Source organism: Chiloscyllium plagiosum, chromosome 10, assembly GCF_004010195.1.
Source record: "Chiloscyllium plagiosum isolate BGI_BamShark_2017 chromosome 10, ASM401019v2, whole genome shotgun sequence".
Taxonomy (NCBI): domain Eukaryota; kingdom Metazoa; phylum Chordata; class Chondrichthyes; order Orectolobiformes; family Hemiscylliidae; genus Chiloscyllium; species Chiloscyllium plagiosum.
Genome location: NC_057719.1, coordinates 11,046,591 through 11,074,060, shown reverse-complemented (window position 1 = coordinate 11,074,060; position 27,470 = coordinate 11,046,591). Strand labels below are relative to the sequence as shown.

The window sequence follows — 27,470 nt, the reverse complement described above, 5'->3', positions numbered from 1 at the left end:
CTTCTACTTGTCCAAGGTGGTTATTACCTGTAGTGTGAATGCTATTTGCCAACCCAAGTCTAGTTGTTGTCCAGGTACTGTAATGGACTGCTTCATGATTGTAGTCATGAATGGAATTGAACACTGGCCATTAGTAACCAACCTGAATTCTGAGCTGGGGGAAAGTAATTGATGAAACAGGTGCAAATGGCAGCCATTCCTCAGGAACTCCAGAGCAGTACTTGGATCTGTGGTAATTGCCTCCTGTAATTTCCTTTCCAGTAGTAATGCTTCCATAACTGCTTTTGCTTTGATTTGTCTTACTTCAGTTGACTCTATCTCACTGGTTTCGCTGGCATAACTTGTGTAACTGGGTCACACTTGTTAACTTTTGCCATGAGGCGAAGAGAAGATAATTCTCCCACTCTTCTGGTGTCCATCTCTTAAACTCATCTTTGAACTTGGTCGAGGCATGAAATTCAATAATTCTAGCAGAGCGCTTTATATACTTTGAGTAGCAAGTTGATATTTACCAAGAAAGATAAGTAGCCAGCTCCAGTGATGGCCACCATATTTCTCACATGACTCAGCTTATGTAGCCAAATTGTCGAAGAGGCAAAGTGATTTGGCTGTAGTAAATTCATAGATTTGATTTCTTGCTGACCGCAATTCTCTGCAAAGCTCTTAGCATCATCTATTTCATTGTGGTCAAAAACATAGTCGTGATTATGGTATTTACAAGCCAGTTTCCATCATCTTATGCATTCTGTTATAATCACAAATAAAATGCAATCTCTGCTTGAACTGATCTTCCCAGCATGTTTGATAGATACAGAAAATCATTGAAAAAGGCAAAATAAACACCTGTAAAGAACTGTCCTACTACACGTTGTCCCTTTCATTTTATTAAGGGATTTCCGCTGCATTAACTTCACCTTTGCCACAAATAATCCTCTGAAAGTGTGGTTTAAAGTTTAATATTGTTTGGGTTCTAAACTCAAGCTAAACATGTTTGGTTGTCAGTTCTGTGAATGTAACTTCCATTTCTAAGGTAGGATAATGCTTATTTATAGCAGTCGATCAAATTAGCATTTTCAAGAATTATTTGTCTTGAGATAAGTGACTAGATAAGCTACTTAAAATATATAGAAGCAGAGAAAATAGAAGTAGGAGTAGGCGATTTGGTCCTTTTGAGCCTACCCTGTCACTCAATATGATCACAGATGATCATTCAACCCTGTACCCTGTTCCTGCTTTTCCTCATGACCTGTGATCCTTTTAGCCCTAAGAACTATACCCAATTCCTCCTTGAAATTTTCAATTATTTTGGCTTCGATTGCTTCCTGCAGCAGAGAGTTCCACAGGTTTTGCAATCTTGGGTGGTGAAATTTCTCATCTCAGTTTGAAATGGCTTCCCTCATATTGTTTGATTGTGACCCTTGGTATTGAGTTCCCTGGTCATTGGGAACATTTACCCAGTTCAGTCCTGTTAGAATTTTATAGATTTCTGCGAGATAACCCTCCATTCTGAAATGAGAATTTCTTTGAGAGTTGTACGACCATGAAACCATCTGCCTCCGAAGGCAGTGAAGGCAGGTTCATTGAATAATTTTTAAGACAGATATAGTGGATTTTGATAGCTGAAGAAGGGTCATTGGATTTGAAAAGTTAACTCTGCTTTCTCTGTTCACAGATGCTTCCAGACCTGCTTTTTCTTTAGATTACTTACAGTGTGGAAACAGGCCCTTCGGCTCAACAAGTCCACACTGACCCGCCGAAGCGCAACCCACCCAGACCCATTCCCCTAAATTTACCCCTTCATCTAACACCATGGGCAATTTAGCATGGCCAATTCACCTGACCTGCACATTTTTGGATTGTGTGAGGAAACCGGAACACCCGGAGAAACCCACGCAGACACAGGGAGAATGTGCAAACTCCACACAGTCAGTCGCCTGAGGCGGGAATTGAACCCGGGTCTCTGGCGCTGTGAGGCAACAGTGCTAACCACTGTGCCGCCCAGCAATTTCTATTTTTGTTTCAGATCTATTACATAAATTATTGACTGCCAAAGGGATCAAAGATTTTTGGGAACAGATGGGAATGTGCAATTCTGAACACAAACCCATCAACTATGTCCTTACTGAATAATGACAGTAGGCTCAAGAACCTGAATAGAGTTGAGAGTGTGGAGCTGGAAAAGCACAGCAGGTCAGGCAGCATCCGAGGAGCAGGAGAATCGACGTTTCAGGCAAAAGCCCTTCATCAGGAATTAAGCTGTGAGCCAAGAGGGAGGTGAGATAAACTGAGAATGCAATAGATACATGGAGGTGGGGGTAATGGTGATAGGTTGGAGAGGATGGAGGAGCCCCCACCTCCATCCACCTATTGCACTCTCAGCTCCTTTCCCCCAGCCCCACCCCCTCCCATTTATTTCACCTCCCTCTTGGCTTACAGCCTCATTCCTGATGAAGGGCTTTTGCCTGAAATGCCAATTCTCCTGCTCCTCGGATGCTGCCTGACCTGCTGCGCTTTTCCAGCACCACACTCTCCACTCTAATCTCCAGCATCCACAGTCCTCATTTTTGCCTCAAGAACCCGTATAGCCCATTTCTCCTCCTATTTTGTATGTTTGTGTGTAACTTGGGGTCATAGTCTCAAGGTCAGGGGCTGACCATTGAAGAGTGAGATGAGAAGAAATTGCTTCATTCATAAGGTTGTCAATCCTTGGATTTGTGAAACCAAAAGAGAAAATGCTGGAAAATCTCAGCAGGTCTGGCAGCATCTGTAAGGAGAGAAATGAGCTGACGTTTTGAGTCTAACTGACCCTTTGTCAAAGCTGATTTGTGAATCTACCCCAGAGTACTGTGAATAATGTTGTTCGGTATATACAAGGTGGAGTTCTGTATCGGGGGAACTAAGGAAATTGAGGAATATGAGGAAAGGGCAGGAGAGTGGAATTGAAAGAGTTCAGCCATGATCAGGTTTAATAGCAGAAGTAACTTGAGATGTTGCTATTCTGTTTGTATGCTGTGTTGCTGAGCCATTAAGGGGCAACAATTCCTGCACATGATCAGTGCCAAGGTTAATGCCACTTGGCAACTTTAAAAACTCACAAGGTGATTTGATTATTGTTTGACTAACAATACTGTTCAAGATAGGAGAAAGTGCGGACTGCAGATGCTAGAGATCAAAGTCAAAAGTGTGGTGCTGGAAAAGCACAGCAGGTGGGGCAGCATCTGAGGAGCAGGAGAGTCGATGTTTTGAGCATAAGCTCTTCATCAGGAATGTGTGGGGACGCCCAAGGGGGCTGAGAGATAAATGAGAGGGGATGGGGCTGGGGGGGAAGGTCACTAGGAATGCAATAGGTAGATGCTTCCAGACCTGCTGTTTTTTTTTTAGATTACTTACAGTGTGGAAACAGGCCCTTCGGCTCAACAAGTCCACACCATAGGGCAGTGATGGTGATAGGTCAGAGTGGAGGGTGGAGTGGATAGGTGGGAAGGAGGCCCAGAACTTGCATTTCTTTGGTGGAGTGGAAGGGGGAGTTGAAGTGGTCAGCCAAAGGGTGGTGGAGTTGTTTAGTGCGTGTCCCAGCGATGTTTTCTGAAACATTCCGCAAGTTGTCGTCCTGTCTCCTCAATGTAGATGAGGTGTTTGGATGTGCAGGGAAATCTCTGGGATCCAAAGGATCCTTCCACATCCGGCAGAGATTTTCCTGCACATCCAAACATTTCATTTACTGTGTCAATTGCTCTCAATGTAGTCTCCAGTAAATTGAGGAGACAGGAAAGTGGACCTGTCATTGTCCATCTTCCTTCCGACCTATCAGCTCCATCCTCCGCTCCAACCTATCACCATCACCCCCCCACCTTCTATCATGTTCCTAGCTACCTTCCCAACAGCCCCCCCCCCCCCCTCACATGCTGCGGGACCTGCTGTGCTTCTCTAGTGCCACAATAATGTTCAAGCTCTCCCTGTTAAGTCTGTACAATCCTGAAATGTTCTTATATTTGGCCAATGAGGTGTTTTGTGACAATGAGGAGAATTATCAATGACCACGATCATGTGCATTTCAGGCTCAGTTCTGTAAAAAGCTACAAAAGATGAAACGTGTTGGTATTACTAAATTTGTCAACGAGGAGAAAGGGAAAAGGAGGTTTCTTTTAAGGGCACGTCATATTGTCGAATATGCAACACTGCCATCAGTTGTAATGCAGAGTTTTATTAACAGCTTCTGGTTCGGTTTGTGTCGTGGACATTTCCTGAATTCAGCTTTGCATGGCTGGTTGATGAAGCAAAGAAAAACATGCCACTTGAACTGGATTTCTTGAAAGAGGGCCAAAACACGGAGAAGGTGGCCTATATGCTCAAGCAGTTTCCGTTTCTCAAGGTACTCATTTTAAAACCTTATTGACCAACTTAACTGTAGGTGGCATTAGAAATGAGAACATGCGTAGGCTGTTCAGACCCTTGAGCCTGCTGCACTATTCAATAGGATCACGGCTGATCTAACATTCCTCACATCCATGTTCCTGCCCTTTCACCATAACCCTTGATTACCTTACCAATCAAGAGTCTATCAATCTCAGCCTTAAATATACACAAGGACTCAGCCCTCATCGCTCTCTGTGGCAAGGGGTTCCAAAGAACCACAATGCTTTGAGAGAAGAAAGTCCTCCTCGTCTTAAATTGGTGCCCCTTTATTCTGAGATCATGCCCCTCTGGTCTTCTCTCATGAGGAGAAACATTTCCTCAGCATTTACCCTGTCCAACCCCTTAAGAATCCTATAAGTTTCAATGAGATCACCACTCATTCTTCTATACTGCAGAGAATGGAGCCCCAACCTGTTTAGCCTTTGTTTATGAGACAATCCCTCCATACCAGGGATCATCCTTGTCACTCTTCTCTGAACTGCCTCCAATGAAATAATAACCTTGCTCAAAACTGCTCACAGTATTCCAAGTGTGGTCTCACCAGTGTCTTGTACAGTTGTGGTAAGACTTCACTACTCTTATACTCCAACCCCCTTGAAATAAAGATCAACATTCCATTAGCCGTCCTGGTTACCTGCTGCACCTGTGTGCTAGCTTTCTGTTTCAGGCACACATTCCCCCCCACCCCAAGTCCCTTTGTGTTGCAGTTTTCTGAATTTCTCAGATTTCCTCCATTGAAATAATACTCTGTTCATGAAGTGGGAAATGTTCTCTCATCCACAAACACTTTTTAAAATCTATATAAGATACTACTTAACTGGGTTGCCATGTTGCTGTCCTAACTGTGAAACTGAGCCATTTGTGGTTTGAGCCTCTGAAGTTAAAACAGGAAACAATTAGTGGTGAAATTGTCTATATTTGCTGTGGAAGACAGGCTTTTTGTTTAATGTGCTCTTTGGGCATGAACATTGCTGGGTCTGCTAGTATTTATTGTCCATTCCACATTACCCAGAGGGTAGTTAAGAATCAACCACATTAATGTGTGTCTGAAATCACATGCAGACCAGACCAAGAAAGAATGGCTGATTTCCTTCCTTGAAGGACATTAGTGAATCAAATAGATTGTATGAAAATTGAAATTGGAGATATGGTCACCATTAGGCTAGCTTTTATTCCATGTTTTTATTCAGTTTAAATTGCACCATTTGTCATTGTGGGATTCAGACTCCCTGGAACTTTATCATGGGGTTCTGGATTACTTGTATAGATTGTGTTTTGTAATGTGCTCATGTGTATAGACATCGAAGTGGGAGCAAATCAAGCCAGTTGATGGAGAGTGGATGTAACATCATTGGGAGCAGTTCTGATGGAAGTGGGACTGGTGCTGGGTCAAATAGATTGCCTCTGAAGTAAGATGGCAGGGGGTGGTTTACTCATGCTGTTGACAAGGGTTTAAACTAACTTGGCAGGGGATGGGAATTGGAATGTAGCATTAGATTACATGAGATTAAACTCCCTACATTGTGGAAACAGGCCCTTCGACCCAACAAGTCCACACCAACCCTCCGAAGAGTAGCCCATCCAGTGCCATTTCCCTCTGACTAATGCACCTAACACTATGGGCAATTTAGCATGGCCAATTCACCTAACTTGCACATCTTTGGACTGTGGGAGGAAACCGGAGCACCCAGAGGAAACCCACGCAGACACGGGGAGAATGTGCAAACTCCGCACAGACGGTCACCGAGGCTGGAATTGAACCTGGGATCCTGGTGCTGTGGGGCAGCAGTGCTAACCACTGCACCACCATGCCACCCAGAGAATAAAACAGTCCACATATAATTAGAAAATACTGATAGCACAAAATTTGGCAATAGTAAAGCCAAAGTAAGAGGGAATGCAGTAAGATCTTAATTATGCTTGTAGTGCATTATATAAGTGCATCAAGTGTGGTAGATCAGACTGATGACCTGTAAGCACAGATAAACACTTGTGGTCTGATGTCAGGGCCAGAAACCTGGCTACAAAATGGGCTTCACTGTGGGCTATATATTCCTGTTCTAGAAAGATTAGGAGGAAAGGAGTGGGGCTGTGGGATTGGGGAGACTGTTAACAGTGTTGGAGAGAGAGAGAGAGTGAAAAGATAGTGCTGCCCAGAGAGGGGGTAATGGGGGAAATGGCCTCCTTGTACGCTCTCAGAATTCAATGATTCACTGTCATTTAAAGCAGGTGAATTCATTCTGTTCAGCCTCCAAAGGGCTATTGTATCACCTGGAGACGATTGAATGAACCTGCATTTCACCTTTTTATTCAAAGCGACTCTGTTTAATAATGATTTCACAGAAGGATAGACATCCTAACAGAGCAGTGTGAAGAAGTATTAGAAATGAAATTTAGGAGGGTAGTTTTTAGCAAGATCTCTCTGTTCCCAGCAGTTTCTCCACATCTTTCCCTTAATATCTTTTGATTCTCATTCCAGAAATTCAGTTAGTCTCAAAGCCTCGATCTTTTGTGAAGTTCTGTCGGCCACTCAGTTTGGAGCCATTTTATGAATGTGGATATCTATTTACAATCATTTTTTAGTCCTATTGTCTGTTTCTCAGTATGGAGCTGGGAATGGGTTTTTCTGATGACTTCTTTTTTAAACTTTTCACTTCGTTTTCGTATTATCTTCCTAGACACACCTACCTCTTGAGGTTTTCAATTTTACTGACTCAGTTTCAGACTGTATATAGTATTTGCTTCCGAGCCACATTGCCCCTGACATCGAGACATAGACAGGTTATGAAACTGAAAAGAACTATTCAAGTTCTTGTCTGTACCAGCTGTAAAGGCTTCCATCCATTTAAATCCCATGGTCCAGCACTCCCAGCCTTCAGACTGCCGCACCTCAAATGCAGATTCCAAAAAACATTTGAATGATTTGAGGATTTGTGGTTCAATCGCCAAACTGGACAATGACTTCCAAACACCCATCAACTTCTGGGTGAAAAGTATGTTCCTCGTGTCCCCTCTAAAACTCCAACCAATCACCTTAAATCTGTGCCCTCTGGTAATTAACTTCGTCATAAAGTCTAGCAGACCTATTCTTTTCCAGCATCTCTTAATTTAAGTCACCCCCAGCCTCATCTGTTCTCAGGAAAACAATGCCAACTTATCCAATCTTTCCTGATAGCTGACAATTTCAAACCCTGGCAACATTCTTGTAAAGATCTAGATTCTCTCCTGGGCATTAAGGTCTTTTCTGTCAGAACTACATCCACAACTCCAGGTTTGTCTTATCCGACATATTGTACAGTTCGAGAATTAAATCCCTGCTTTGTATTCTATACCTCATCCAATAAGGGAAAGCGTTCTATTATACACTCCTTGCCACCTCATCCACCCATTCTGCCATCTTCAAGTACCTATGGACACACACTCCAAGGTTTCTCAAGTCCAATACCCTTCCCAATATCCACTCAATTATTGTGTATTTTCTAGCTTTGTTTGTCTTCCCCGGATATATTCATTTGTATTTCTCCAGATTAAATTCCATTTGGCACTTGGCTGGCTACCCAAACAAACCTATTGGTATCATTCTGGAGTCAACAGCCATTTCTTCATTATCAAGTATATGGCCAATTTTTGTAATATGCATATTTCCCAATCATGTCACTCACATTTAATTCCAGATCCATAATAGTCCATGAACAGCAAGGGACACAACACTGAACTCTGTGGGACAACACTAGAAACTGCTTTCCATTTACAAAAGCATCCATGGGCCACTACCTTCTGTTTTCCGTCAATGTGCCAATTTTGGATCCAGCTTCCTGCATTCTCCGGTATCCCAGGGGCATCAGCTTTTTTGACCAGTGCCAGGGGGTACATGCCACCTGCTCTCATTCTGTATGAACAAATCTTGCAAATAACCACTTTCTGCACATTAACAATAAAGATGTTTGATAGCACCGAGTAATGCTGTTTATGTGACAACTTGATAAAAGCAAATGCCAGTATTTCAGGAGCTATACCCATCTCTTGTTTGTCATCTGGATTCCAGGAAAGATGCTTTAGTGTTGATTTGTCTTGTGCTTCATTCCCAAAGGTCCCTAAGATTCATTGGGAACTGTCAACCAGTCGTGTTCTGACCATGGAGTTTATGGAAGGTGGTCAGGTAAATGACAGAGAGTACATGAAGAAAAATGGCATTGACGTAAATGAGGTAAGGACTGGTTGGCTCACATGGTTTGAAGGGAGGAGATTTGATCTGGTTGTTTTTGTTTTCTAGAGCTAATAGTGGAAATTTCTACCTTATAATTACTCTACACAGTTCCGGATGATTGGGGTACTTAATGTGCATTTAACGGCAGGCATTCTGCATCTTTCTGATCCACATTGTCGTGGGTGAACTGAAATAATCTCCGATTCATCTTTAAAACATTGAATGGAGAGGATCAGAAATGTATTTGTGTTTGTTCTTGTCTTCAAAATCTCTTTCCCTCCTTCTGAACTTGTTTGATGCAAAGAGAAGCATATTTTTACAAGGGGTTCAGAGCCGCAGTCAAGTGTACAGGCAACCATTGAGACCCATGGATGTTTGCATCAGAGCATGCCCACCTCTGCTTGTGGCCTATGTGTTGTTCTGCATCGATTATTTTTTAATTCGCACTTTTAAACTAAATTCAAAATTTCATGTTCTGGTAAAAGGTGATTAACCTGAAATATTAATTTTGATTCTCTCCGGAGATGCAGCTTGTCTTGCTTAGCATTTCCAACATTTTCTATATTTATTTCAAGGTTTTAATTTGCCTTGGTGGGATTTGAGCCAACGTTGCCTGGATTGCTAATCTGGAACTGTGAATTGCTAATCCACCAGCGTAAACACTAAGTAATTGATAAGAACTATCAATTTGTGCAAAAGTTGGACTTGCTTTTTTTTTGCATTTATGTAGCACCTTGCATGCAGTAAAATATACTAGTGCACTTCACCAGAGCATGATTGGGCATAATTCAATAACAAGCTGCAGAAAGGTTAAGTGGCTAAAGGTATGGTCAAAAGGTATTAAGCAGCATTTAAAGGAAGAGAGAGGAGTCAGTCGAGAGGTATTGATGGACAAAAGCCATTTTGTTTCTTTTCGACACTGGCTACGTCTGAATGTAGCCTATGCTTCTGTGTAAAATAAAATTATTGTTCAGTCTCATTTGCATCAACGTATTGTGTGTGTAGCACAAAGAATAAATCTCTTGAAAAACTTTTTCCACCTCCCGCCCTGGACTGGAAATTCTGGCAGGAGTTCCAGAAATGGAGATAAGGTCCCTGCCATCTGAAGGAAAGGTTGACATTCAATGGGCAGGTAAAAAGGTTCTGATCCCTGGTTGAATGAATTACTCGGATTTTCATCACATGACCTTCTGTCTCCAAGTGCCTTGTGAGTGGCGTGTTAATTACACTGTTCAGATGCAGAAGTGATTTTAATTTTAGTTGAAATCACTTTTAATTAATCTCACTTTAATTAAGTATCTAGAGCACTTTAAAGAGAGTCTGCTGGAATATGGATGTAGTACGTAGGAAGCAAATATTTTTAATGCTGCATTTAACAGGAAATGCTTTAGTGCCCAATCTTGTGATTCAGTTGGCTTGGGAATGAATTAACGTGCCTTCCCACAATTGATCACCAAACATGCCCATCTTTGCAGCATTCCATATCTGTTTTGTCTCATTGGAAAGCAGAAGTGGATCTTCCAGGGATGAATTTTGACCGGCTGTCAAATTGCCTTTTTAACCTTTTGCAATTTTTAAATAACTAATATACAGAATCATTCAGAAATAATTAATGCATGGTTTGCTCGGTGTCCCAGTGAATTTTTCTCATGGAGTATCTTACAATAGAGCCCTGAAGATTGATTTTTGGGGATTTCTGGAGATTCCAGTCCAAATATGGAGGGTTGACAACTTTAAGCAGAACTTTGGTTGGTGAGGGAATGACTTTCTTCAGTGTGAGAATTAACTTCACACCCATTAGAATAGGGGAAAAAAAAAACAATTATACTGTGAAAATGATTTACAACCTTCTGGGAGGTTAAAAACCTCGCAGATACATATTTAAAATTCATGATTCAAAATTTATTTGGCTGCTTCTGAGGTTTATATGTGAATATTTTTAATGTTCTCCAAAATCCTGAATAAGGTCACAAAATACTGACCAGTGGCTCACATCCAACATTGAATTTGTAACATCCTACAGGTCTGAATAAGTTAGTGGATTAGTTCTTTGTGCTTGCACTATTGGGTAAGCAATGCACAGGTCTCGATTAGTAATCCAGGCAATGTTGATTTAAGTCCCACCATGGTAAATTAAAGATTTAAATTTAAATTAAAATTGAAAATGTTGGAAATATTAAACAGGACAGGCTGCATCTCTGGAGAGAATCAGATTTCAGGTTAATCACCTTTTATCTGAACATGAAACTTTGAATTTAGTTTTAAAAGTGGGAATTAAAAAAGAACTTGGAGTCAGTGAAATTGACCATTTGGCTCCCCTGACTTTGCTTCATACTATATCGCACTATCAACATCCCAGTGGTCATCACTGACCATAATGTTATCTTGGCCAGTCACAATGTAATATGTTCCAAGTGCAACCTCACAAACTTGATTGAGTTTTTTAAAGAAATAACTAAGAGGATTGCAGAGGGAAGAGTAGTAGATGTGATCTATATGGATCAGTAAGGTGTTCGACAAGGTTCCCCATGGGAGACTGGTTAGCAAGGTTAGATCTCACGGAATACAGGCAGAGCTAGCCATTTGGATACAGAACTGGCTCAAAGGTAGAAGACAGAGGGTGGCGGTGGAGGGTTGTTTGTTAGACTGGAGGCATGTTACCAGTGGAGTGCCACAAGGATCTGTGCTGGGTCCTCTACTTTTTGTCATTTATATAAATGATTTGGATGCGAGAATGAGAGGTATAGTTAGTAAGTTTGCAGATGACACCAAAATTGGAGATGTAGTGGACAGCGAAGAGGGTTACCTTAGATTACAATTGGATCTTGACCAGATGGGCCAATGGGCTGAGAAGTGGCAGATGGAGTTTAATTCAGATAAATGCGAAGTGCTGCATTTTGGGAAAGCAAATCTTAGCAGGACTTATACACTTAATGGTAAGGTCCTTGGGACTGTTGCTGAACAAAGAGACCTTGGAGTGCAGGTTCATAGCTCCTTGAAAGTGGAGTCACAGGTAGATAGGATAGTGAAGGCGGTGTTTGGTATGCTTTCGTTTATTGGTCAGAGTATTGAGTACAGGAGTTGGGAGGTCATGTTGTGGCTGTACGGGACATTGGTTCGGCCACTGTTGGAAAATTGCGTGCAATTCTGGTCTCCTTCCTATCGGAATGATGTTGTGAAACTTGAAAGGGTTCAGAAAGGATTTACAAGGATGTTACCAGGGTTGGAGGATTTGAGCTACAGGGAGAGGCTGAATAGTCTGGGACTGTTTTCCCTGGAATGTCGGAGGCTGAGGGGTGACCTTATATTGGTCTACAAAATCATGAGAGGCTTGGCTAGTGTAAATAGACAAAGTCTTTTCCCTGGGGTGAGGAAGTCTAGAACAAGAGGGCGTAGGTTTAGGGTGAGGGGGAAAGATATAAAAGAGACCTAAGGGGCAACTGTTTCTCACAGAGGGTGGTACATGTATGGATTGAGCTGCCAGAGGAAGTGGTGGAGGCTGGTACAATTGCAACATTTAAAAGGCATTTGGATGGGTATGTGAATAGGAAGGGTTTGGTGGGATATGGGCCGGGAGCTGGCTGGTGGGACTAGATTGGGTTGGGATATCTGGTCGGCATGGACGAGTTGGACCAAGGGTCTGTTTCCATGCTGTACATCTGTGTGACTCTATGACTATGACTCTATGGCAGATCAGAGGTTGGATATACCTGTACTGCAGCATGCTCTAAAGCCATTGCAACATTAATGAAGCAAAAGTCAGTATCTCCTTTTGTTTAGTTCAGTACAGCCCCAACAACATTCAAGACAATCAGTACAATCTAGTAAAAAACACTGTACTTGTTTGCCGATCCATTTACCAGCTCAAACGTACACTCAACATGTCTACAATGTGTATTATGCACAAGATGGTCTCCAACAACTCTCTTGACAGCTATTCCCATATATGCCATCTCTACCAGCTAGAAAGACAAATGCACTAGGCATTTGGAATTTAGTATTTCCTCCAAGTTCTTTGCCAAATTACACTCATCTCAACTTCGAGCTATTTTGTCCATCCTTTAGTTTTGCTGGGTTAACAACACTGAACTTGAGTATTGCTGAAAAACTACACATTCTGTGAAAGCTTTCCCCATTGCACCTAACAATACAATTGACCAGACTTATCATTTAGACCATATGAGAGGGGAGTGCTGATGAGTTGCCATTTAATTGGATTTTGCTTGGTAGAGGTTTGCCATGGTGACTGCACCAGTTACTCGGTGACTGACAGTGAACATCCTTGTTATGTTTAAATTTTAAACCAGGCAGATTGACTCTGATTGGTGAAGACATTACCACAAGAAATGACCCAGAGATTGGCGATCACTTCTTTGTTGTGTTAAGAATGGTGCCCTGTATATTAATATGTGTTTTCCAATGCATGCATGTGTTCCACATTGAGAGCCTGACTGACATTCTGAAATTGGTTGTCAGCCGTGGATGAATGCAGGCTCGCTGACATTGGAGAGGCACAATCTAGAACCAAGCAATCTCATTGGCCACTCCATTCACCATTTAAACATACATTGTCTGCACCATCGCTCAATATGGCTTCAGCATGCACCATACAAGATGCTCTACAGTAACTGTCTTGACAACACCTTCCAAATCTGCAACCTCTACCACTTAGGAGGACATACTCATCCAACAGTATGATGGGTACACTTGCAGCAGTTCAGAAGGCAGCTTGCAGCACCCTAAGGGTAAATAAGGGACAGTAATACGTGTTGGCCTACCTAGTGTTGCCCATATCTTGTGAATGAATGAATGAATTTAAAAGTGAACTGACAAGTTGTTACAGCTGTAAACATCCAACCCATTGATTAATGCCACTTTAAGGAAGAAGGCCTGCTCTCCTTGCCCAGCCTGGCTTGTATATGACTGATAAAGTATCTCATTTGACTCTTAAGTGCTCTCTGAAATGATCCAGCAAGTCACTCAACAATATCAAATCAACAATACCATGACAAGGGAGACTATTGGAGAAAATACTGAAGGAGAAAGTTAATCTCTATTTAGGGAGGCATGGTTTGATCTGGGCTAGTTAGCATGGCTTTGTCAGAGGGAGGTCATGCTTAATAAGTCTGGTGGAATTTTTTAGAAGGTGACCAAGTGTTTGGATAAGGATAAGTTGATGTAGTTATATCGATCTCAGCAAGGCCTTTGACAGAGTCCTACATGGCAGCTGATAAAGAAGGTAAAAGCTCATAGGATCCAGGGTGACTTGGCAGGCTGGAATTACATTTGGCTCTGACAGGAGACAGAGTATGATGGTAGAAGGCTGTTTGTGTAATGGAGCCTGGTGTACAGTGGTGTTCCCAGGATTCCTGTTTGAAAATCATAAATGACATAGATGAAAATGGAGTGGTGGAGAAATGATGATAAATAAGTTTGTGGATGACAGTGAGGATAAATGTGTTAGGTTTAAGGAGAAATAAATGGATTAGTTAGATTACCAGATCAGTGACAGATGGAATTTAACCCTGATAAATGTAAGGTGGTGCACTTTGGAAGAAGGAACAAGACAAGGGAGGGCTCAATGAATGGCAGAGTGCAAGGAAGCTCTGAAGAACAGTAGGATCTTGGGCTGCTTGTCCATAGATCCCTGAAGGAGGTAGAACAGGTTTATAAAGTTGTTAAGAAGTTAACAAGACATTGCTGTTATCAGTCGTGCCATAGATTATAAGAGCAGGGAGGTCATATTGGAGCTGTACAGAACTTTGGTTAGGCCACAGCTGTGTGCAGTTCTGGTCCCTGCCCTAGGTGAATGATGTGATTGTACTGGAGAGGGTGCGAAGGAGATCCACCAGGCTGTTTCCAGGATGGAGCAGTTCAGCAGTGAAGGGAGACTGGATAAGTTCGGGTTATTTACTTTGGAGCAGAGAAGATTGAAGGGGACTTGACTGAGTTGTATATGATTCTAAACGACGTGGACAGGATAGATAGAAATCTGCTGTTCCCTTTAGTCGAGGATCAATAACAAGGGGGCATCATTTTAAAGTGGGAGGCAGGAGGTTTAGTGGGGATTGAGGAGAACCCTTTCCACCCTAAGCGTGGTGGGATGGGGTACTGGAATATACTGCCTGGGAGGGAAGTTGAGGCAGGAAACCTTACAACCTTTAAAAAGTACTTGAATAAGCTCTTGAAATGTCATAACATTCAAAGCTATGGATGTAGAGTTGGAAAGTGGGACTAGTGTTGGTAGTGGTATATTCATGGTGATCCATGGGTCAAAGGGTTTCTTCTGTACTGTATGATTCGATGATACTACTTGCGTTAGAATCTAGGGATGGGGAATAACTATGTACTGACCAGGGATTGAGCTTGCTCTCCCAGTGCCACATTGTGCAGTATAAGAATGAGTAATTGTTTTATTCAATTTCCATCGGACTCACTGAGTAGAAGGAAGAGACTCATGTCGCATGACACGAAAGGATATGCCCAGCAGCCAAAGCAGGACTAAATGTTTTTTTATTATTTAGATGTACCGCACTAGAATAATAAATTCCCTTCAATCCTTTTAGTGAAGGAGACACTTCCTTATTTGTAAGTACATCTAACAAGATTCCACGTGCAGTTAGTGTGCGTCAATGTGAATTCAACTTGACATCCCCAACTGGTATCTAAGAAAGTAATTTCTTTGGTTAATGCAAAGTGTGTATAATTTAGAAGGCAGATTATGAAACTGTTGCTACAGCTTCCCAGTTTTGTTTTGCAAATACAATTTTATTTCGGGAAGAGCAGGTAGGAGCTGGGGTGGATTTAATCCACTCAACTTTTATAGATTTCACCTAAGATGCCATTCATTTAGCATACAAATTGACCTAAGAGCATTTTGACTGTTTACAGAATTTACATTGTGCACGAATATGGCTGTCAGTTTTAATTTTGGACAACCGTTTTGTTTTCTATGGATTTGTCATTAGCTTTACACAAATAAATATTGAGGTTATTATTGACCATATCCATCAATGAGTACTTCAAGAACAGACTTCAGCTTTCTAAAAAATGAATAGGTTTATACCTTTGTTAATTTATTGTTTAGGAATGATCTTATGACAATGTTAAAATTTTTTAAAAAAGAGACATATATTTGAATAGCACATTTTGCAACTTCAAGTCTCCCATAATTCTTGACAGGCAATTATTCTTTTCCTTTAAAATGTAGTCACTGTTGCAATGTAAGAAACATAGCAGCCACTATGTGGACAAACAGCAACAACAACCAGATAAATTATTTTCTGGTGATCTTGTTGCACTGTTCTGTTTATATCTTCTGCCCCTTTCTGTCATTTATTGCTTTGTATTCACTTTTTCATAATGTTTCATCTCTAGTTGCTTGTTTCTTTTTGATTTTTTAAACTTCTCATTAGTTGAATTCTCCTGTCACAAATTAACTTAAAGGCTTATCTACAACCCTATCTATATGATTTGCAAGAACACAGAAACCAGCGTGGTTCAGCTGAAGCCAATTCCAAAGGAACCTACTGGAGTCAGTGCCCTATGAATTGGAACCCATTTCTCCCACACCAATCTTTGAACTACACATCTACCTCTCTAATCTATGTTATTGAGGCATGGGATCTCAGTGGTTAGCACTGCTGCCTCACAGCACTAGGAATCCGGGTTCAATTTCAGCCTCGGGCGACTGTCTGTGTGGAGTTTGCACATTCTCCCCATGTCTGCGTGGATTTCCTACAGGTGCTCCATTATCCTTCCACAATTGAAAGATGTGCTGGTTAGGTGTATTGGCCATGCTAAAATGCCCATAGTGTAGGTTATTAGTCAGGGGTAAATATAGGATAGGGGAATGGGTCTGGGTGGGTCACTCTTTGGAGGGTCGGTGTGGACTTGTTGGGCCGAAGGGCCCATTTCCACACTGTAGGAATTCTAATTCTAATTCTATTGTTTGCCAATTTGTACATGGCTTAGGTATGGTTCAGATTGGTGATTCTGCTTTCTACAGAGGATTTCTCTCCATGATCCCAAACTCGCCTCATTGCCCTATGTACCATGCCTCTGATGGCAGCCCGTTCATCGTCTTCACCTCAGGCAGAAGTACTCGCTGCTGCTGGGACCTCCCAAGATTCCTGGTGCTGGTGTCATCTTTAACCAGTTAAACCCTGCCAACCCACAGCTACCCTGCATGGTTTGATTTATTTGCCTGGGCATATTAGACGGCAATTGGCAACCTGATTTGCCAATGGGAACCTAGGCGTATGTGTGGGTCGTTGTCCATGGAGCATGCCTTGACATGACTGATTGAGATGTGGAGAATGAAAAAGGGCTTATGCCCGAAAACGTCGATTCTCCTGTTCCCTGGATGCCGCCTGACCTGCTGCGCTTTTCCAGCAACACATTTTCAGCTCTGATCTCCAGCATCTGCAGACCTCACTTTCTCCTCCATGTGGAGAATGAAGCAGAGAACTGAGACCCCACGGTATTGGCTGTGTTTTTCATGTCTGGAATTGTGACAGTCTAGTTTCTGAGTAGGAACCTTTTATATTCTCTCATGGGATGTGGGTGTTGCTGGCTGGGTCAGCATTCATTGCCTGTTCCTAGTTGCCCTTGAGAAGATGGTGGTGTTGCCACCTTGAACTGCTGCAATCCTTCTGTGGTAGGTAGACCCACAATGCCTGTGAGGATGAGATTCTAGGAGGTTAACCCAGCAACAGTGAAGGAATGGCTTTCTGTTTCCAATTTGGGACAGTGTGTGAGTTGGAGGGGAATGTGCTCTTCTCCTTCTAGATGGAAGTTGTCGTGAGTTTGGAAGGTGCTGTCTGAGGATTTTTGGTGAATTTCTGCAGTGTATCTTGTAGTTAGTACATACTACTGCTACTAAGCATCAGTGGTAGATGGAGTGGATGTGGTGCTAATCAAGTGGACTGTTTAGTCGTGGATGGTGTCAAGTTTCTTGAATGTTGTTGCACTCATCCAGGCAAGTGGGGAGTACTCCATCCCACTCCTGACTTATGCCTTGTAGATGGTAGACAAGCTTTGCAGTATTCCCAGTCTCTAACCTGCTCTTGTAACCACTGTGTGTATGTGGTGAATCCAGTTCAGTTTCCGGATGGCATTTCAATGAGGCATGAAAACTTTATATTGAGGATATTAATTCATGGTAGTGCATGTATACAGGCCTCTCAATGCTCACTAGTGAGAATCTCGTCTCGCTGCTCAACGCCTGGCTGGAAGCTTCTGCCAGTTCCATGTGATTGTCCTGACTTTCTCACCAATGGCCATATCATTCAGCATTTGGGAAGATTCTGTCCAACATTTCTGTACAATAGAAGTCTTCATTACTTTTTTCAAGAATTTTTTTTATGCCTGCTAAGTATTCAGTCGCAAAATACTCACAACGCGTCGCTATGCATCTTAGTTTAGTGATGTACCCGTAGAGACTATTGACTTTGTTTAAGACAGATTTTTAAGCAGTATCATTAAACCTTTTATAGACACATATTAATCTGCAGAGATTAGCCTCACTGTTTGACTGTCCTGACATTTAATCATTCCATGGTAGATTTTCAAAGTGCATGCTGCCTCCTGTTTAATGCACGTTTCACTCACTCTTGTTCCCTTCAGTAATTCAAACCCAAACGTTTGACTAATGATTTTTGCTTCTCTAATATTCTCAGCTAGTGAAGTTGAACAAAACTTTATATCTTCCTTCAAAGTTAACAACGTCTTTTCATTTTCTCGGGTAAGTCCAGAAACGGTTAACAAAAAGATTGGGAATATAAGAGAGGGTTGACAGCGACCAAGAAATGGAAAGGCAGGTTAAGGTTTCATTTGGGCACCCATCAGTGGAGCTTTGCATGTTTATTTTTCCAAGGCTCCAGCATTTTTATTTTATCTGAGGCAAAGTACTGAATTAACCAAGAAAGACTGGAAATGTTGTAACTGCACGGTACTTTGAGCAAGCCATTTCGGGGAGGAATGGGCAGAGGGTATCTCAGATTGCAGCTGTGTAAATACCTTCTGGAATTAAAACATTAATTTTAACTTGTGCCTATTTTGCATTCACTCAGCAATGCAACAATGTTATTCTTAAAGATACACCACCAATTAAAGCTCAGAGAACATATCAGTCCTTGGAGTAATGGCTAAATTCTTGTATAAAAATAACATGCATATATGTTGTGCCTTTCACTGTCTCAGGGTGGTTAATGTCTGCTTTTGAAGTGCAATCGCTGTAATAAAGCAGCAGGGAACGTGGCACCCGACCTGTGTGCAGCAAGCTTCCACAGTGAAATGAGTTAACGAATAAGGGAGAGACTGTGGCGCTGGAAAAGCACAGCAGGTCAGGCAGCATCCGAGGAGCAGGAGAATCGACATTTCGGGCAAGAGTCCTGATGAAGGGCTTTTGCCTGAAACGTTGATTCTCCTGCTCCTCCGATGCTGCCTGACCTGCTGTACTTTTCCAGCACCACACTCTCGACTCTGATCTCCAGCATCTGCCGTCCTCACTTTCTCCTATCTGATAAGGTAGTCTGTTTTCAGTGATGGTGGGTAAGCAATAAATATTGGCCAGGTTTGCTTTGCTGCTGAGTGACTTGATGCATCACAGCACACTCTTTTGAGAAAATTCACTCTGTTTTCATCATTTGGTCTATTTATTCCTCTTTGACCATAGTAAGGTTGTTGGCATCTGTTCAGCATCTGTTCTGGGGCAATGGCCTTTCACTTTTGAGACCCAGATTGAGATGCTACAGATGTCGAGGCGTGATCTGTCTCTCTGACACTCACCTTCAGCATCTGACAGTTGTTCAGAGTTTCAATATACTTCCCTGCAGACAGGTCAGCTGCAGAAGAAGCAAACCTCTGAATAGCTGTACTTAATTTCATCAGCTCACTCAGAGGGAGGTTGGAGAAAGAGCAAGTGATGAAAGGTGTCATCATGAACGTTCAAACGCCGTGATGGTGGACTGTAGGATTAGGGGAAACTGAGAAGTACTTCAGGAGCATTATCCAGGGAGGGATGCTAGTCAGGAGTAAACCTATTCTTTATCTGATCCTGTCACTGATGACAGTATTATTGCATTTATATCAGTGATATAACACAAAGAGCCAAAGATCAGAAACAAAAACAGAAATTGCTGGAGGTCCTCAGCAGTTCTGGCAAGATCTGTGGAGAGAAAGCAGCATTAATGTTTTGAGTCCAGTGATCCTGCTTCAGAGCTAGTTAATACAGTAGAAGATCTTTTCTCCCTTTGTGTGAACAAACGTACCTGTTTCTTCAATTTCCCGATGCTTCTATATTCCTATCGCACCGCCATAATCTCTCTGCTCCCTGTCCCCAATGAAAAGCTCTAACCTTTAATCTCTGTAATTCTCAGACCCTCCCTACCATGTCTTTGAGACCAAATGGCCCCTGCCTCAAGTCTTGCTGACTCCAACTTACCCTACAGCTTCTTCCATATACTGCAGACGTTAGAGCCTTTCAGTCTACCCATAGGAAACATACAGCAAAAATTTAAATGATATTCTGGCATTAAAATACCACCCCATCCTAGATGCACAACCCGGTAACTATCAGTGCCAATATGTCAGGAAGACACTGGCCTAGTTGGGGGATGTGATAGCCTAGTAGTATTATCACTAAAGTATTTAAACCCGCAGACTCAGATAATGTTCTGGGAACCTGGGTTCAAAGTCGAAAAGTGTGGCGCTGGAAAAGCACAGCAGGTCAGGCAGCATCGAGGAGCAGGAGACTCCACGTTTTGGGCATGAGCCCTTCGCCACACTTTTCAACTCTGATCTCCAGCATCTGCAGTCCTCAGTTTCTTCTAATATGGGTTCAAATCCAGGTGGTGGAACTTCAATTCAATCTTAAAAATCTGGAATTGTCTAATGATAACCGCGAAACCATTGTTGTGAAAATTCTTTCTGGTTCACTAATGTACTTTAGAGAAGGATACTGCCACTGTTAGCTTATCTGGTCAAGATGTGACTCCAACAATGTTGTTGACTTTTAATGGTCCTCTGGGCAACTGGGCATCAAATACTGGCCAGACAGTGATACTCTGACAGTAAATAATGCTATTTCAGTCCTGAAAATTTGAAAGCTGTGTGATTGCAACAAAAATACAGTCATTCTGAAAGCTTCTTCAATTGCAATTTATTTCCATGTCCTGCCTTACATTATACTCTGTACAGAAGCACTAGTTTTCAGAGGAATTTTGAAAGCTATGACTTTCTGAAAGTCACGATTGCTTCCTTTTCAAACGCATGATTTTTGTTAATTTTTCAATGCTGATGGAGTGCTGCTTTGGCCACTGCCCATTGCAGTGATTTAGATGAAGAATACATGACACATAGCATTGGGTTTACCCAGAGTCCTGACTGAGAACCCTCCTTCAATCAATATTGCCCAAAATTGATTAATTGACCTCTCACCTCTCCGGTGTTGGCGGGATCTGCTACACTGCGCTTCATAGTAATCCATTCACTGTCGATCCTCAGCTATTCCAGAGAATATGATAGCATCTTCCATTTCTTTGATTGCCTCTTACAATTAAAGTTTGTGTCCTGAGAACAGCCATTTTGTTGCCAGTAACTATAAACTGCAGAGTCAATGAATTATTATACACTGTTACCTGTAACTTATTTGGTATTGGCCATGAGTATTGCATGGTCTTAATGCTAAATCCTTGCTTAAAGTGATTTATGAGTTCCATTTAGTAGGAATCAACATCCCATCTTTCTTACCTGCCCCTTATGAATAAGAAATGGAACATAGACTTCACTTTGCAGATGTACATAGTCCTTTATACTCCTATGGGATAGAATGCAGTGTATTAGAAAAGCTGGCCAGCTATTTCCTATACTCCGTGAGGACAAAAAGATTAGGTTAACCTTTGTCTAAAACAAAGAGTGGCTTTGTAATGTGTTCAACACTGAAATCTAAAATGAGTAGGATTCTTTTTATATGGCACGGATAGCCCATTCAACAATTATAGTCACTACATAGGATGATATTAAACTAGTAGCTATAGAAGATATCAGCACGACTACCTGAAGGGATAACATGTAACTGGTACAAATCACTACTATATCGACATTGCTGTCAGTATGTGCAAAATTTGACAGGTCCATTCTAGACTCTGTTATATCCTTCAATGATATATTGTTTTGGGAATGGTAATTCTGCAGTTTTTGGAGACTGACTGAAGGAGAAGGATCAATTATTCACCAAAGAAATAAAACAAAAACAAGAATTTTTGTCATTAGTTTTATAGCACTTCGAATCTATTGAAGTTGAGTGCAGTGAAGACTTATGTATCTGTGAAGAAGAGGGGATTTCTTTTCATCAGGAATTATTTAGACTAAGGAGAATTTTGGACAGAGAGACTTCTGATCCTCCATTTACTCCTCCTCACTTAGAGTCTTACAGCATGCAAACAGACCCTTTGGTCCGTTCCAGAGACCTAAGCATGTATAAATATTAGCGGATGCTGTAACGTGATAATAGGGAGTGATGGACCGTCCTTGCACCAGTCTTTTGAATAAAATATGCCTGTTCCCTCAAGCAAGTGTTAAAGCTCCCATACATTGATGCATTTAGGTAGAACCTAGGTCAACTCAGGATAGAGTTAAGAATATAAAGGTGTGTGGATGGGGATAGATGAAGAAGTTCATATGTATATAAACCTCAGCATGGACCGATTGCGCTTAAGAGCTCCATTTGAGTGATAAATATTTTGCAATGCTTCACAAGCATTGAGGTTTGCAGGTGGTTGCTGTGTCTGTTTCCCACGTTAAAGACTTTAGTTCCAAATACATAATTGGCTGCAATATGCTTTGGGACATCTCAAGACCATGAAAAGTGTTGTATAAATACAGTTTCTTTATCTTAGTTTTGCTTCCTTCTATAGCTCATATACTATGGAGTAGTTGCTGCTACCATTACTTGGATGTAGTGAGGTATGGGACAATACCAGAAACTGAATTAGACTAACCAGGCAACTGTTGTGGCTGCAAGAGGACATCTGAAGCTAGGATTTATACAACATGTGATTCACCTCCTGACCTGCCAAAGCCTGTCCACCATCTACAATGCACAAGTCAAGAGTGTGATAACATGCTCCCTATTTGACTAAATGAGTATTCCCATGGGAATCGGTTTAGCTCAGTTGGCTGGATTGTTGGTTTACAGAGCAGTGTGATACCAACAGCATGGGTTCAATTCCCATCACTGGTTTGAGGTTACCATGAAGGATTCTATTTCTGAACCTCTTCCCTCACCTGGGGTCTAGTGGCCCTCAGGTTAAATCAACGCCAGTCGCTTCTCTCTCTAATGGGTGAGCAGCCCCTATGGTCTGGTAAGACTATGGCGACAACAACAATTCCTATAATGCTTTGGAAGCTTAATACAATTCAAGACAAAACAGCCCACTTGACCAGCACCTTTACATATGCACTCCCTCCACTGTGTATCATCTACAAAATGCACAGCAGCAACTCACCAAGGCTCCTTTGACAGTACCTTCCAAGCTCACATCATTTGCCACCAATAAGAATAAATGCAATAAAAGCATGAGAAGCACTCAGCAATTGCACATCCCCCTCCACTCACTCTATTTAAGTCATATCACCATTCTTACCTTGCTTGTATCAGACGGAAGTAAAGGCACTGTATTGTGACACTGCCCTATCTTTTATGTATTTTTTTATTGCACTGTCAGGGGAATCAGCAAAGAACTGATTCAGCCATTTGATTGTGGGTAGAATGGAATTAACTGCTAATAAGTGCCGGAAGGTTCCGGAAAACACTTATAGACTGACTTGTAGACAAGGCTGGCAAAACCTGTAAGGAATTTAAAAATGTATTACTAAATGGGGTGTGGGTGTCAGTGGAAAGTTATTTCTCAAGCCCTGAACTAAGTGGTATACTAGGCCATTTCAGAGGGCACTTAAGAGTCAACCACATTGCTGAGGGTCACGAGAACCACATGCAAGCCAGACCAGGTAAGAATGGCAGGTTGCTGAACCAGATGGGTTTTTATGGCAGTGATGGTTTCATGGAGAAAGTGAGGTCTGCAGACGCTGGAGATCAAAGCTGAAACTTTATTGCTGGAACAGCACAGCAGGTCAGGCAGCATCTAGGGAACAGAAGATTCGACGTTTCGGGCACATGCCCTTCTTCAGTGATGGTTTCATGGCCACTCTCACTGATCATAACTGGCCATGAAATGCCAGCATTTATATTCCCCAGCTGGCATGGTGGGATTTGAAACTATGTCTGAAGGTTGAGCTTCTAGTTTACTAATCCAGTGACATTATCATTAAGTCGCCATTTTTGGCATAATCAAAGACAGACAAAGCAAAAGCAAGCATCAAATAGGATCAAAAGGAGAATTAAAGCACTCTATCTGAATTTGCAACAGTATTTTCAAAAATGATTGAATGCACAAATTGAGATAAATGGATATGATTTAATTGCCATTACGGAGACGTGGCTGCAGGGTGACCAAGATTAGGAAATGAATATCCAAAAATATTCATCATTTAGGAAGGATAAGAGAAAAGGGCAAGCAGGTGGGGCAACACTCTTATTAAGGGATGATATTATAGCATTAGTAATAGAGGATATTAGATTGAAGGATCAAGCTGTAGAATCAGTTTGGATATAGCTAAGAATAAAAACCGGGCAGCTACACTGGTGGGTTGGTTATTAGATATGGTAATGTTGAAATGGTCTAAATCAGGAAATTAGAGATGCATAAAATGTGGGTAGAATAGTAATAATTGGCAATTACATTTTACACTTAGACTGCATTAATTAAACTAACATAACTGACATGGAGGGTGAATTCTGAGTATGTACGAGATGGATTTCTAAAGATGCTTTGAGGAGCCAACTGGGAATTGAGCAGTTATGGATTTGGTGTTAAATACTGAGAAAATGCTAATTAATAGCATTGCTGTAAAAGACCTTTGGAGCTATAGTGACCATAATATTATAGAACTTTGAATTAAATTTGCCACTGTGTTTCAGTGGCTGCCTCACAACTCCCGGACCTGAGTTCAATTCCAGCCTCAGGTGACTCTCTGTGTGGAGTTTGCACACTTGGGTTTCCTCTGGGTGCTCCAATGTGCTCTGGTTTCCTCCTACAGTCCAAAGATGTGCAGGTTAGGTGGATTGGCCATGCTAAATTGCCTATTGGGTTCAGGGGATGTACAGTCTATGGAAAATGTAGGGTTACAGGGAAGGTGGGAGGGGAGGGGTGTGTGAGTGGAATGCTCTTCACAGGGATGGTATGGACTGGATGGGCTGAAAGGCCTGCTTCCACACTATAATGATTCCATAGTTCTAAGTCAATTCTGAAAGTAAGGTTTTATATCTGAATAAAGAAATTATGAAGGTATGAGGGGCAAATTGATTATAGTGGAGTGGAAAATACATTAAAAGATTTGGCAGTCTGCAGGAATGGCTAGTATTTGTTAAAAATACCATCTGGTTCACTAAAGTCCTTTGGGGAAGGAAACTGCCATCCTTACTTGGTTTGGACTACGTGACTCCAGACCCAAAGCAATGTGATTGACTCTTAACTGCCCTCTGGGCAATTAGGGATGAGCAATAAATGCCTAACCAGTGATGCCCTCATCCCGTGAATGAACTTAAAAGAAGTAAACAGCCTTCCTCTAGGACACAAATACCCAACAAGAAAGACAAGTCAACTGTGGCTAGATCAAAGAACAATGAACAATACAGCACAAGAACAGTCTCTTCAACCTCCCCGCCCTCCAAAAGGCTGCGCTGACATATTTTGCCCTTCCATAGTAAAACTGACTTCACTTACAGGATCTGTGTCGCTCTATTTCCTTCCTGTTCATGTATTCATCCAGGTGCTTCTTGAATGCTGCTATTGTGTTTGTCTCCCTCAGTATCCTGGGATAGATCCCATCAGAACCGGGGACAGACCTTAATACTTTTTAAGACGCACAACACCCTTCCCTTTTAATAGCAACTTGACTTAGAAATTTGTAACTCCCTTCCCTGAGATTATCCTGCACTAATTCCTTCTCTGTGGTGAATACCGACACAAAGGATTTGTTGAGGACCCCACCTACCTCTTCTGGCTCCACAATAGATTCCCTCCTTTGTCCTCGAGTGGGCCGACTCTTTCCCTGACTACTTTCTTGCTTTTTATGTATGTATTGCATTTGATCAAAGAAAGTAGCTTATCAGGATGCCAGAAAAAATAGTCAGCCTGAAGATTGGGAGCAATTTAGAATCTGGCCAAGAAGGACCAAGAACTTGATTAAAACTGTAAAAAGATAATCTGAATGAAAACAATTCTGTTTTCTCCCCAGAGATGTTGCCAGACCTGTTGGATTTTACCAACAATTCCTGTTTTGTTTGATCTTCAACATCCATAGTTCTTTGTTTTATTCAACTGCATGAAAACTAGCTGGGAACATAAAGTTGGACAGCAAAGAAAAGCCTCCTTAGGTATGTGAAAATGAAAAGATGAGCTAGGACAAATGTCAGCCTCTTATAGCTGGGGCCTGGTGAATTTACAGTGGAAAACCAGGGAAATGGTGGAGAAGCCGTATTTTGCATGCATCTGCATGGAAGAAGATACAGGAAATCTTCCAGAAATACCTGGTGACTAAGGGATTTGTGGACTTGAAAGAAAGTGAAGTGAGAGAAGAGGTAGTATACTTTCTTCATACATTATTTAAAGATAGCATGCAAGAGCAGCAAACGGTTAGGAAGACAAATGCTCATTTGGCCTTTATTGCAGAGATGTTTGCATGCAGAAGTGATGATGTCTTCCTGCAGTTTGTATGCAGATCTCACCTGGAGTATTGTGTTCTGTTTTGGTCCCTATATCAAAGGAGGGATATAGTTTCCCTTGAAAGTGCACGACAGAGATTAATTCCTGGAGCGGAGAAAGTGAGGACTGCAGATGCTGGAGACCAGAATCTAGTTTAGAGTGATTTGGAGATGCTGGTGTTGGACTGGGAATGTACAAAGTTAAAAATAACACAACACCAGAGTATGGTCCAACAGGTTTAATTGGAAGCACTAGCTTTTGGAGCACCGCTCCTTCATCAGGTGAAGGACCAGCGCTCCAAAAGCTAATGTTTCCAATTAAACCTGTTGGACTATAACCTGATATTGTGTGATTTTTAGATTAAAGTGGTGCTGGAAAAGCACAGCAGGTCAGGCAGCATCCGAGGAGCAGGAAAATCGACGTTTTAGGCAAAGGCCGTTCATCAGGAAGGGCTTTTACCCGATATGTCGATTTTCCTGCTCCTCAGATGCTGCCTGACCTGTTGTGCTTTTCCAGCACCACTATAATCTAGACTAATTCCTGGTGTGGCAGAATTGTTTTATGAGGAGAGATTGAAAAAAAGATTCCTGAGAATCTTGAGAAATAAGCATTGGCTCCTTGAAACTTATAAGATTATTACAGGGCTCAGGTGGATATTGCTAAGATGATTCCCCTGGTTGTTGAGTCCAGAACCAGGGACATAATCTCAGGTTAATGGGGTAAGGTATTTATGACTGAGATGAGGATGAATTTCTTCACTCAAAAGTTGGTGAATTTTCATGAACTCCACTGCAGTGAACTGTAGAAACTCAATCATTAAGCAAGTTCAAGAAAATCAATAGCTTTTTGGAGACTAATGACATCAAGGTACATGGAGATAATGCGGGAAAGTGGCATTGTGACAGATGATCAGCCATGATTTATTTGAATGACAGAGAAGTCTAGACAAGCTGAGTGGCCTTATGCTGTTCCTATTTTCTTTATTGCTATGAAAAGATCGATTGGGACAGAAGAAAACT

The 27,470-nt window shown here is 41.7% G+C and overlaps 1 protein-coding gene across 3 annotated transcripts in view; it reads left to right on the top strand.

The window, feature by feature from the left end:
• The window catches only part of adck1 (aarF domain containing kinase 1), a 575,359-nt gene that overhangs the window by 337,333 nt on the left and 210,556 nt on the right, over positions 1–27,470 (top strand). For all 3 annotated transcript variants that reach the window (XM_043697036.1, XM_043697034.1, XM_043697033.1), the window contains 2 exons: positions 4,214–4,372; positions 8,507–8,623. In XM_043697036.1, coding sequence (XP_043552971.1) covers positions 4,214–4,372; positions 8,507–8,623 — 276 coding nt within the window. The remainder of the gene's footprint in view (positions 1–4,213; positions 4,373–8,506; positions 8,624–27,470) is intronic.